The sequence below is a fragment of the Penicillium bovifimosum genome (genome assembly GCF_028826915.1).
Source record: "Penicillium bovifimosum strain IBT 22155 chromosome Unknown utg000006l_segment0_segment0, whole genome shotgun sequence".
Classification (NCBI taxonomy): domain Eukaryota; kingdom Fungi; phylum Ascomycota; class Eurotiomycetes; order Eurotiales; family Aspergillaceae; genus Penicillium; species Penicillium bovifimosum.
This window is the reverse complement of record NW_026622715.1, coordinates 1,002,462-1,015,101: the sequence shown is the minus strand read 5'-3', so window position 1 is coordinate 1,015,101 and position 12,640 is coordinate 1,002,462. Positions and strand designations below refer to the sequence as shown.

Sequence of the window (12,640 nt, the reverse complement as noted above, 5' to 3'; positions counted from 1 at the left end):
CCATGAAAGGTGCTTATCGATTAGATGTTACTACTTGTTGAATTCAGCCAGAAATTCCTGGATGAATCAGGCGGCGATGCCAAGCCTAGGTATGTTTTCCCAAGGCTCTAGCAACCGCCATTTGGTCAATTGCAGGACTATCGCAGGAGGGCCGCTCCTTGCCAAGACAAGGCACGTGATCGGACTTGGTCCTGTGTGCGGAACGGCACTAGTATGTTCCGGACAAGACAAATGGAAGAAAACCTCCCTATCCAGATAGTTTCCTTAGACAGACAAATATATTTGGTTTAGTTGATCACTTGCGAGCCACATCCTTACATATCGAATAGAGCAAGGTTACATTTGCTAAATTGTTGCTTGCCTCAATTTAACAGGTTATGAGCCCGGTTTGAACTCAAATCGGATCTTATAAGAATCGCTGATTCCCCTGACCTTGTGACTATTTCGATATGCCACAAACTCGTTCCTCCGGCCCCCCAGGCGGCTTCGACTCTGACGATGCTCCTGCCGAAAACAGTCATCATCACGATGAAGCCGGACCCTCCGTTCCGGCCATTCGAGAGCCCATCAGCGCCCAGGACAAAGGCAAGGCTCCAGCTGGTAATGTCCCAACCGACGACCAGCAGGCCCAGCTCCAGGCCTTGAGCAACGAGATCAATGATCTGCGAGCTCGTCTCAGCTCGTATGACCATCGAAGCGTGGACACACCGATCCAGTCAACTGAGATGGACTATGGGATGCAACAATCGGTGTATCCCCCGGCGGTGCACTTTGCACCTACCCCGGCTTTCGCCCGGGCCGAAGCCCATCAGCCTCGACGAGAGGCTCTCCCCCGCAGCGAGTCCCCCCGCCGAGGGGTGTCGCGCAGTGAATCTCCTCGCAGAGAACCTCATCGCCGTGAAGACTCAACCTTCACCGGCCCCATGGACGACCACCCTGTTCCTTTCGCAGAGGACGAACAGCTTGCAATCCAGTTCATCAGGAACCACCAATCGCCGAGCAAGCTATTCAAGAACAGGGGTATGTCGACTGGTAAGATCACTCCTCTTAGTGGTCGGGCCAACTACAAGGAATGGTCAATTGACGTGAGTCAATATTTCACGGCGAAATTCATGCGGGAACTGTTGACCGGAAAAGCCGGTAATCTCCCGGAAGACCATAAATACTATACGTATCTGGAGACGCTCAAGACAATTGACGACACAGACTCCTTGATTGCCTGCGCGCCAATTGTCTTGAGCGTCTCCAGATACGTATAGTATTCATGGTCTTCCGAGAGATTACCGGCTTTTCCGGTCAACAGTTCCCGCATGAATTTCGCCGTGAAATATTGACTCATGTCAATTGACCATGTTGAATTCAGCCGGAAGTTTCTGGGTGAATGAGGCTGCGATGCCAAGCCTACGCTTTGCTAAGGCTCTGGCAGCGGCCATTCGGTCAATTCAAGGACCATTCATTCTGTAGACATGTGACGTGCGGACATACTAAGCCATACTAACCTAGCCCAGCATGACTTGCTTAGTCATTACTGTGCGACCAGATGGTCAAATTCAGACTTTGTTGTTTTTAGCTAGTTGGACAATTTGACTATCGTGAAGCCATACACACGTTCTGTTGGACAATTCATTTTCTTCTTTCGCCTGTGAGCCGCATCCTCCCATATCGAATAGCTCAAGGTTACATTTGCTAAATTGTTGCTTGCTTCAATTTAACACATCCTATCAGCATCAATATGATTTACTGTGTATTCCTCTCCCGCCCAACCCAGTAGGCACCTACAAGCTTGCTTCGTTCAACTATAACTAACTACAGTAACAACCTTCCAATTGGAACATCATGTGGAACTACTGTACCTCGACAGCCCCACACCGTACTCCTCCAAGCGGGTCTACCCGTCCCACGCAGACGGCATGTCCGAGTCGGTGTACAGGAGTACGGGAAACGCGGAGAGTACAGCTCGTCCAGCCTGCAAGTGTGAAGATGATTTTCACAGCAGAAGAAGCAATATGCTGCGTACAGTGTCTGTCCAGCCTCGTGAACTCTCAATACTTAATTATTGACTTTCGCCCAAGCAGTCGGGTGCCCGCTATAGGGAAACGATCATCGCCTGCGGAGGCGATCAGCGTGGCTTGTGGATTTCGGCGGTGGCAAATGTATTGCCGCCCAGCTGAAGGGTTCAGTGTATGGCTATGAAGATTCGAGGTTGTCGCCGACTCGACGTCCGCGTGGAGTGGGGTCACAATGCATACATGTAGTGAGCTGTAAGTACGGATATGTATGTACTCCGTATGAAACTTGGCACCTAGTCTATGCATCACCAGCGTCCAGCATAATGTGTCGGATCCGAGGTCTGGTTGGTTTAATTCATAGCGTGTCTTTCTTTTTTTTTCTTCTATGAGATTCGTATCTTGAAGCTGCTTGGCTTAGTTGTTTGTGCAGGAACGAGTACGGTGAGCGGTCACGCTTCGTGGGGTAACCGGGTACAACATGCAAAACGAATGACTAGAGGAAGGCCAAGAGTCTAAGAATAAACTCACCCATCGCCGGTGCCAGGTTGTAGATGGCCGAGCAATCTATTTTCATTTCTCTGTCCTTTCCAACACTGCAGCCTCATCGAGGGGTCTATTTGACCCCATCCGATCGGGGTACGAGCAAATGTACACCATCAGAAAAGCGATTCCAACAGCTGCGAATAGGAATGAGGGCGTGATCTGTTCAATCCAGCCCTAGGATCACGGGGGCGAAATAGAGAAGGACATAGTCACATACGAGAGGCTGGCATGCCCAGACCATCGAAATATGACTAACTTCTTAAAAATTTCCGATGGTCTAATGCGACGATTGAGGGGGGCGATTGGTAGAACAATCTGATAGATCCAAAGTCAAAAGCCAATCCTCGCACTAGGCCATCCCACGTTCCCATATTTACAGGGAAGAATTCTCCGTATTCCAAGCGCCATGCTGTTGGGAAAAATCTGTACGACGAGATTGGGGCGCCCGGATTCCTGACCCATCAATTTATGCAACGTGGACTTAAGCGAGTTGACCCTTTGCAGGGGAAGGTAGCGGTAGGGGTGTCAAGATAACGCGAAGTCAAGGCAAGGTCAAAGAGAAAAAAAAGTACCTAACTTGTGGGCAAGGGGCGCACAGGACATTTTGTCATAGGGGGATCTTGCCTTGACGGGGTTGCCTTCGTGCCCCATTTTCCGCGGCTGGCTGGCTTGACTAGCATGCAGGTAGCATGTGCGATGGGGATTTGGAATCGACGCTACCGAGGACGCACAATGGGGAGACTACATCGGGATTTGCATGAATAAGTGCTTTGTGCTGCATTATCTGTTAGTCAAGATCCCGAGTTTTCCCAAGCATTGACCTGCATCGGCTTCAGATGCAGGTTGAATGCTCCGGTCAATCTGTGCTCTACACAGTATGTGCTTCAGTATGTACTCCGTATTCAGATCCGAGGATCGCCGGGGTAAAGCGACTGAAATGGATCCCCGGTGGAGGTTGAACCTGCACAAGAGCCACAGATATGGCGCCTTCGAGCTGCAGGTCATGGGGCGCGCTTTTCATGCGTTGGAACTGCTTGGTCTAGACCACTGGGGCTTGACGCAGTTTGGGCAATTGTATTGATTGATCTATTCTCAATGAAAATTATTTGAGGGACATTGAAAGGCCTGAATAAGATCAAATAAACATCACCTCTAAGAAGGCATTTTCCCCCACAAACTCTGAAAAGTTTGGAACGCGTGGATCTACCGAGATCCGTCCCAGTCCCAAGGAACTGGGACTGTCCCCAAGAATGTCAATGGCCAATTTCACGTGGCCCCCAACATGCATTTCAGTTTGTACTGCGTAAGAAATACTAGGCGAAATTTGTATGTCCATCGAATTGTTGCCATTCTTGCAGGGTGTTTTGCTTCGAAACCATTATCTTGTTATCGGGTGGGGAATCGTTCACACGCCACCAGCTGGGGCATGGGATGATTCACTCAGAATCGATGGACAATTTGTCAATTTCAATGACTCGGGACTCCACGAACTCCATTTTTGGGGCTTAAGTTATATGGCATCCACCTTTCCAAGTCTAGCATGGTTCTAGCGGTGTAAAAATGGCTGGGACTGGGAGGGATCAAGGCCTAGCATTGTTTGTTCCTTGTCTTTTCCTTGGAACGTGATATCATTGATCAACAATCTCGATATGAAGCTATGCTGAAAGTCTACACGATAATGAATCATTAATAGTAATACTGATATGTTTCTATGATTCATAGAGTTCAATGTAGCTGAGATGCTTAGTATTGCCACAAACCTAGTACATAAAGGATCCGAATATCAGCGGTGTGTGGTTCGAGTGTTTATCGGACCGCAAATTTGATTTCCTCCCGATCAATCCCGTTTCACATACTCCAATTGCCGAGTTGCATGAAATACTTGTCAAAGAAATATATTCCAAATGTTCCAGTCCCTAAAGGAAAATAAAAAAGAAAAAGTAGAAAAGTAGGAAATCCTTCCAGATCGTCAGGCTCCACAGCAATCTAGTGGAATTTACGGCCACTACGTTAGCGCCCTCATGAAATCATTGGAAAGATTGAGTCTGGACCAATCAGGAGTTTGAGTGGAGATTAGTCTTTTTCTTTTCTTTTCCCCTTTGTATACCCCATACTGTGTACAATATAGCATACAATACATCCCCCTGACTGATTACCTACCTGGGCATACAGGTAGGACCGTAGGATAATTCATCGATTCCACCACGATATTGGCCTCCCAGCCGATCGACACAAGAACCTCGTCATATTGACAACTGGACTAATCCTTCCCTTTCTGCAGCCCAACGGGCAACGGGTGTTCGACATAAAATCAGGATCTCGGTAACTAGCAGAGAAGCCCAACTTGCAGATCCCCAGTGGAGTTCACCTACTTCTCCCCGATCTGGGGGTATGGAGTACATCCTATCATCATCGATATGTCACTATCCCGTTCCCCCTTTTTATTTCGAAGGTTCTTCCCGTCGGGACTCGGGACCATCCAGCTGGGAAACTGGGATTGGCGCCCCGTTGTTAATGTGCCCAGTCAAATTCCTTGCCTATTTTGAACCCTCGTGATGTGTCGAACGTGGCGGAACGAGTGACAGGGATAAAGGAAACCACCGGCTCTGATCTTAAGTCTAAATCCAATCACCCTTGTCTCTCCGAGTAACCCGCTTGTTTATTATCTGTGCATTGTTTCGTTATTTTCCCGCCTCCCTCTTACATCCTAATATGCTCCTCATCCGGACAGTTTCTGTCGCGTCTACCATACATCCCTCATCCCTGCCCTATAATTACTCTATTCAAGCCCCGTGTTACATGAGCCAGTACCTTACCCAACGTGTCAGCCTTGACTTTTCCCATGGTGCGTGTGTATAGTGTATATGGTGACCGCATAAATGCAATCGACCAGCCCAGAAAAAGCGACCTTCGAACCACCTCCCACCACCCTTCTCTCTCCCGAGGGCAGACAACACAAGAAGATAAAAATGTCAACGCAATCCGACAGCGCGATCTCAACCACGGGTCATTCCTACCCGCAGATCTTCCAATCTGATTTGGAGATACCCGCCTTTTACATGTCTTACCGCTGGTGGGAAGATGAGGCAACGACGGTGTTCTGGGCATTCGAAATCCAGGAAATCAGCCGCGTGATTCAATTTGGCCTCTTCCGCAACGAGAACTTGCCGAGGACTTCCCTCCGCTCTCGAAATGCGGATACTATCGACACGTTTTTGGCTGCGCTTTCCGAGCCCCATGAGCACCAGCTGCTAGCTAACCTCTCTCATATGCAGAGAGTGGAGGAGATCCTACGTCGGTCAAGTATCCTTCCTTTCCGCAGGATTCCTTGGAGCTGGCTTCCGCCGCAATCGAGCCCCGCCCTGGATCCACAGGCAATCGCTACTGCAATCGAGGCCGAGAGCCATTTCCACTTTAGGCAGATCGCCTTTGAAGAGATTGTACGCGCGGCTCTTGGGTACGATGCTGTCTCTGTGGAGTGGTTCTTGCAGCAACATACCGCTCTCTATATCATTCTCTCAGATCATCTGAACGCCTATCCGGAGGACATCCCTTTGTATACGGAAGTGGAAAAGGTACGTTGTGAAGGAAATCTCTTGATTAGTCGCCAGTATGTACCACATAGATCCTGAACCGATGATTTTAGCACCTTCGCTCGCGGAGTCCATTCGCACACCGAGCGCTAGTTCAGTGCCTTCGGGCTGTGCGCCCTGCTGCTAGATGTGACCTTCCTCAATCCAATACTGCTGGGTTTGAATTCATCGCAGGCCCTATCCAGGCTCTCTTCAAAGAGCAGCCGGGAAGGCTTGGAGTCATGCTGAAAATGCTAAGCGTTTTGGCAATCCGATTCCGCCGACAGTATATTCATGCCCCTGCCATGGACTGGCAGACACCATTTGATACCTCAATGCCCTTCATGGAAGATTGTCTCACCTCGTCATCGGAAACGAGTTTGGCCCGCAATCTGAGCACCCAGGACGAGCAGAGGTTTGCCGAGATGACCCGGCGAAACTTTGTGGCCGGCGATGCTATTGTGGGAGAATTAGTGGCTCACTGGCATGCACTGAGTACCTCCGTCTGGGAATGCTGTGCTGCCCTCCCAGATATGATTCCAGATCTACAAGCTTGTGCGCAGGTAAGAAGCGATTATCATCTCGTAATGGATCGAGACTCCATATGCGTTATACCAAGTCTAATCAACTCCGCAATTAGTCGCTCTTCACAGCGCGCAACTATCATTCTCTCACGGCTATTACCAGCGGCCTCCACACCTACACTATCTCGACTATGCGCGCTGGCAATACGGACGCCAGCCAGGGAAACACGACCACCCCCAAGGCTCTAATTCCACAGGAGATCGCCTTCCTCATGAATCCGGCTCAGAATTACGCCGCCTATCGCCAGCATTACCAGAAATTTCCCGGCATCCCCTTCTTGATCCCTCATATTCGGGATCGCAAACAAAACGGCGACTCCGTGCTTCAGCCCGTTTTCCAGTATCTCCAGAGCATCCAATGAGCTCACAGAAGTGGCAGATCAGTAACCCCATCGGGCCAGTGGGCCACTCTTCGGCTCCGGTGAGAGATTTCAAGCAACACCGGTGTGTGCTTGGCTTGTGGTGGCTGCAGGTGGCGAGACTGCTCATTTTGCGAGGACCGGGGGGCTCAGAGTTGTTTGAAATCATTGTTTGTCTCCCTGGTTAGTAAGTAGTGTATTGGTGGTGTGGTGTTCTTGGCGGACTCATGAGAGGATAGGCGATCTACACCAGATGACGACTTGAAATGCTCCATTATCTATGTGATCTGTATTTCTGCTCTTATACCCATGCTTGCGTCGCTGCGTCGGGCAGCACCGGGGCGTCCGGCGTTGCGTTATGCTATGATCAATGGATTTTCTCTTTTATTCCCTGTTGTGGACAACTCATGATTCTTTCATACTTGCATTCCAAACCACGGTCATTGGATCTCGAAACGTAAACAGGCCAGCGTATCTCGCTCCCAAGCCATACCCGATCAACCAAATCTAGCCGATTGACATGTCCATCCAAGCCACAGCACACTGCTACCCTTGCGGCCTGGCCCTCTTTGCGCCGACCACATACCCGCGAATCAAATGAAACCCATCGCATCCGAAGAGCCCCCTTCATCGATAAAAGGACATAGATTCAACTGCGCAGATATACAGTCTCCCAGATACGCAAGGGAGGGGAGGTCAAGTACCCCGCCCTCAAATGCGTTGCTTTTTTTTCTTTGGCCAGAAAGGTGAAGATACATATTGAAACCAGCTCACCTAACAAAGCAGCTGACACCTCACTCTCGTTTTGCAGCCGCCTTAGGCGCCTTCGCATACCCAAAAACACCAGTGAAATAAGCCAGCCTATTAATGAACAGGAATGTCGTGACCCCGACATTACCCCACGTCAAAGCGTTCCACGCCGCAACGTCCGTAAACGCGTCCCAGCCCATCCCCAAGTATGTGGCGTAGACATGGCCTATGTCGCCAATAGCCAGCCCAATTAGGTAGTTGCGCAGCACTCTTGGCTCTGTTGTTGCGTGACACACGCCCACGCCGACTAGAGCCATGAGCGAGTAGACGTTGCCGAGTTGGTAGGCGAGTGCGACGCTACTTGCGTGCAAGGTTTCCGGGGCTGGGATGGTGGGTGTTTGGCCAGAGATAAACCCTGGCAGATCATAGAGGGGAAAAAAACTTCCTAGGGCCCTGCATGATGAATAAAATTAATTAACGGGCGGTCTTGCTCTTGCATGACGGAAAATGTTGGGTCGTACAGTGAGATGGGCTCAAGCACTCCGAATAGGATGTGCGGCCACGTTGGCAATATAGTGGGCATTTTGGGAAGCTGTGGCTCTCCACGTTACTCCTTGTTTGTGTGTTCTCCGTTGTTGCGCTTTGGTCGTGACTGCAATTCAATTGAAGCGGTCTGTATAATTGAGGCTCGGGATAGCTCTAGCTCTTCCGCGGAGATGAAAGACAACACAGGTCCAAAATGGATATCAAGGGACAAGATAATTGTATATGGATGTGGAAAGTAGATCATTCAATGAGAAAAGTTTCTAATAAACACAATCGAAGGGGATTGTCAGGGGATATTGACGATCTCGGTCCATAGAATGCCAGCTGACGTAGACCCTTGAAACCTACCCACGGGCCACCGCTTTATTGACACGCGTCACCGCCTAATGTGTTATCGCATCCTTATCAGAGATCGATCTTCTGCAAATCCCCATGGACACAATCTATCTTGGACATTCAAAATGATTTTATATCTGTGATAGCTGGCGATGGATTCTGGTAATGCCTTGCGGCATTTTGATGAATCACTACTGCGCGAACTCCCTCAACTCTCTCTCCGTATCGCCCCTCTACGAGAACCAGTATCCTCACGAACCCTAAGCGCCCCATCGCCTCTCGAACCCAATGCCAGTGGGACACGGGAGTCGAATACTATCTCCAATTCAAACACCAAGAATGGAAAAGTCCCAGCAAATGCAAAGGCAAGCTTGCCGACAGTGACGGAGTTTTTGAACGCTGCGCGGACAAAGAATACCGAACTCTCAACAGATGCGCAGTCAAATGTGGAACGCCCTCCGAGGCCGATACTTCCTGCTTTTGTGAATCTTCGAGCCCTGGAAAAGTTCCCATTTTCGTCATCTTTTGACGATGATGCCCTCCAAGGGCCTCGCAAACGTCGTTGCCGAGACCTTCAAGCTGATTCCTTCAGCGAGCATCTACAGTTGCCTATCCCCCAGGCTCAAAAGGAGCAGCGGCCTCCCCCATTTGGGCCATTTGCTATCCTAAACGGACTCAATGAGCCGCCACCCAATGCTGCTCTGCTTCCACCCATTGAGGCTGGGTCTAATATCTCCCAGCTATTAATCAAGCCCTCCGGGGACGATGCTGCTGTCGACTCTGGGGCCTTGGTGTCAGCTCATGGATTGGTCGCAGAGGGCCAACCCGTGGAGAGACGCGACGCTAAACTTGAAGAGATCCTCGGCACATCCCTCGATGTGGAAGAAGACGACGATCATGACGATAATGATGAATATCTTGAAAGTACTGATCCAGTGGACCCTGATACCCGCGAACCAGATCATCTTAAGAGAGATAAGGCATTGTCTCCCAAGTCGGGACAAGATGCGCCCATGTCCCCCAAGGCTCGCGGCCGGTCCCGTAAGAACCTCAGAAGGTGGACGGACGAAGAGACGAGGTCTTTACTTCGCGGGGTTCTCAAGTGTGGGATTGGCAACTGGACTGCTATTCTTGCGCAACCGGAGTTGGAGTTTAATCAGCGGACTGCGTCGAATCTGAAAGACAGGTATAGTCCACTGTCCTACATAACTCTCCGTCCTTAAACTAAGCTCGTTATCTCGCATTATTGAAGGTTTCGAGTTCTATATCCATGGGCATACCGGTAAGCAACACGATTCCGACCCTTTGATGCCCCACCTCATTCAGCCCTATTTGCTAATACCCTCACAGTGCATCCGATCCCAATGAAGCTGCGAAAAAACTACACGGAATTCTCACTAATGCCTTACTCAAAGCCAAAGCTGAGAGATCCGAGGAATCAATTGGCAAAAATTATCCCTCTCATCTAATCCCTTCCGAGCAAGCCTTGGAGCCAATCTCCGAAGGCGGAAGCCCAGCTTCTACTACACACAAGCCGCCTATCTCAAGCACACTCTCATCCACGCCAGGCACAGATCCAGGCAGTAATAGCAGCGCCCAATCCCAATCACCAACATCGGGAAACAGCACACCCGCCATCTCAACCACATCTCGCCCAACCCTCGCATCCCTCGGAATCCCCGAACCCCACGTTGCAAAACCCAAACGTCGCTCCAGACGACCATTCACAAGCACCGAAGACGAAGCCCTCCTCAAAGGCTACGCCGTCCACGGTTTTCAGTGGACGCTGATCCAGCAAGATCCACGCCTGAATCTAATCCACCGCAAAGCGACTGACCTCCGCGACCGCTTCAGAACGAAATTCCCGCGCGCCTACCGCGATGGCGGTTCTGTGAGTGGCAAAGCCCTAACCAACCCAAACCACGGCCAGGATCCCACAGCAGGCGCCTCGACTCCTCGGCCGCACCCTGTTACTGTCAGTGCACAATCCCCAAGCAAGGCTTATACAATTACTCCAACTCAAACGCCGGCTACTACTCCCCGCAACTCGGCGTCAAGGAGTCGTCACACGGCTACGTCTTCCCAGTCTAGCCTTGCTCAGATTGATCCTGCGCTATTGCCTCCGCCTCCTCATGGGTTTATGGAACATTCTATGGGTCTTCCTCCTGCTGCTGCGGGTGCGCTTTCGTTCTCTTTGGATGATGCCTCCGGGACTGGCGCCTCGGCGACGGTGGAGACACCGTGGGAGGATAATACGCTTGCTCCTATGATGTGGGATGAACTGAACTAATCGCGGCAAGGAATGGATGCCCGGTCTTCGCTGCTGACATGTCTCATGAACTTTTGACGTTTGTCCGTATCCTCTCGGGTGTCTTTTCTTTTCGCGGCTTGTTCGCTTGTTGCTACTTTCGGTGCTCTGCGGAGGACCAGTATTTCTTGTTTCGTTCTCAGCTTGTCGCCTGTTTTTTGTGTTTAACTATATCCCGCAGTACACGATGGTTTTTGCTACTTTGGAATCTTATCAATCAAAAGTTTTGCTCTTGTCCGAGTTCCGAGTTACGTTGATATTGCTAAGAACCTAGATGGACTGAGTTCAGGCTTCCAACTATGCACGAAGACAGTAAAATGAAAGAACAAAAACAAGAGGTGGATTCGGATATCAGATGAGCACAAAACATCAGGGCAATGATCATCATATAGCATACACTCCAGCAGGGGCCCATTTTCAATCACAAAAGACGTCTGACATGAAACTATGGGGTGGTAAAAAATGAATGGAAGGAGATGAAGTTGGTGCGACAAAAAGTCCAGCATAGCCGAATGTAACGCCCAGCAGACACGCTTCTCGTTAGTATAATAAATTATCGAGGCAACAGCCATCTACCACGCATTGCGGTCCCAGTTTGGATCTACAGAACAGCATCAGCAAAAAACCCAGCACAGGAATCATAAAACACAGGATGATATCAAACCCACCTTGTATGAAACTGGCCAGTACTTTACTCCCCGTCTGCAGCAGCGGATGTCCAGCAACGATCTGGAGGAACCGCTGCAGACCCTCGCGCCGGTGCTCGATGACGTCGTCGCTGAACCGGTTGGTGAAGACCTTTCCGGGGAGCGGGGGTATCGTGACGCGCGTGCTTTCACGCTCCAGGATATCGCGGAAGTACTCGAAATCAGAGTAGCGGCGGCGCACGACCGAGTGCTTGAGTTTGAAGGCGGGGATGTTGGTCCGGCACACAATCTCGTACGACGTGTACATGTTGCGGGAGGTGCCGTGGGTTTGAGGGTTGCGGACCTGGATAATGTTGTTAGTTTGGGCGTATTATTTTTTTGTAAGGCTGGTATGCGCATCGTGACGTGGGGTTTGGGTGGAGATATATGGGGTTTGATTAGGGGATAGATAGAGCTGGGTCTCGAGACTCGCGGGGTACTGGGGATTGATTGTAGATCTCGGGTAGAGCTGGGAAATTGGGAGCTTGTAGCTGGGTGGGTTACCTCGATCTCGAGGAAGTTCTCGGGAGGCCCGTAGATCTCCTCGAAGGACTGCTGTCGCGATTCCGGGACGGACTGCATTGTGGTGGGGTTGGGTTGATGCGGAGGGAGAGTTGAGGGGACGGTTGGTAGGATTATCTTTTTTGTGGGTGAGAGCTTAAGTTGGGATTTGGGCGTGTGTTCCAGTGGACAGCTTGCCTCACTTTAAGCCCCAAGAACTGAACTACAGACGAGAACTTAAGATGCCCCGAGCTCGGAAGTTGGAGAAGCTCTCTATCCGCTATCGTGGGGGCCCAGGGGGGGGGGGAGGGAGGGGGGGGGCCGGGTGATAATTGATCCGTTTGGCTTATCTATGTTTGCTTCATGATATGAATCACAGGAGGCTTAAGATTGTCTCTGTCTAAATAATGTTATTTTTGAATATGCGATTTCAGGACTATCGTTCA

The 12,640-nt window shown here is 50.3% G+C and overlaps 5 protein-coding genes across 5 annotated transcripts; 3 read left to right on the top strand and 2 right to left on the bottom strand.

Annotated features, from left to right (window-relative positions):
• Nucleotides 1-449: 449 nt before the first annotated feature.
• On the top strand, nt 450-1,259 carry N7515_008019 (uncharacterized protein; the record flags this gene model as incomplete). The annotated part of the gene is made up of 1 exon (XM_056668763.1): nt 450-1,259. One exon carries the CDS (start codon nt 450-452, stop codon nt 1,257-1,259), a length of 810 nt encoding a protein of 269 aa, XP_056518593.1.
• A 4,172-nt stretch (nt 1,260-5,431) lies between these two features.
• Nucleotides 5,432-7,070, top strand: N7515_008018 (RasGEF domain-containing protein; the record flags this gene model as incomplete). The annotated part of the gene is made up of 3 exons (XM_056668762.1): nt 5,432-6,127; nt 6,199-6,687; nt 6,765-7,070. 3 exons carry the CDS (start codon nt 5,432-5,434, stop codon nt 7,068-7,070), a joined length of 1,491 nt encoding a protein of 496 aa, XP_056518592.1.
• A 791-nt stretch (nt 7,071-7,861) lies between these two features.
• On the bottom strand, nt 7,862-8,400 carry N7515_008017 (uncharacterized protein; the record flags this gene model as incomplete). The annotated part of the gene is made up of 2 exons (XM_056668761.1): nt 7,862-8,270; nt 8,339-8,400. 2 exons carry the CDS (start codon nt 8,398-8,400, stop codon nt 7,862-7,864), a joined length of 471 nt encoding a protein of 156 aa, XP_056518591.1.
• A 451-nt stretch (nt 8,401-8,851) lies between these two features.
• Nucleotides 8,852-10,989, top strand: N7515_008016 (telomere repeat binding factor family protein; the record flags this gene model as incomplete). The annotated part of the gene is made up of 2 exons (XM_056668760.1): nt 8,852-9,885; nt 10,050-10,989. 2 exons carry the CDS (start codon nt 8,852-8,854, stop codon nt 10,987-10,989), a joined length of 1,974 nt encoding a protein of 657 aa, XP_056518590.1.
• Nucleotides 10,990-11,579: 590 nt separating this feature from the next.
• On the bottom strand, nt 11,580-12,275 carry N7515_008015 (sorting nexin-3; the record flags this gene model as incomplete). Its single annotated transcript, XM_056668759.1, has 3 exons — nt 11,580-11,608; nt 11,676-11,997; nt 12,198-12,275. 3 exons carry the CDS (start codon nt 12,273-12,275, stop codon nt 11,580-11,582), a joined length of 429 nt encoding a protein of 142 aa, XP_056518589.1.
• Between the last annotated feature and the right edge of the window lie 365 nt (nt 12,276-12,640).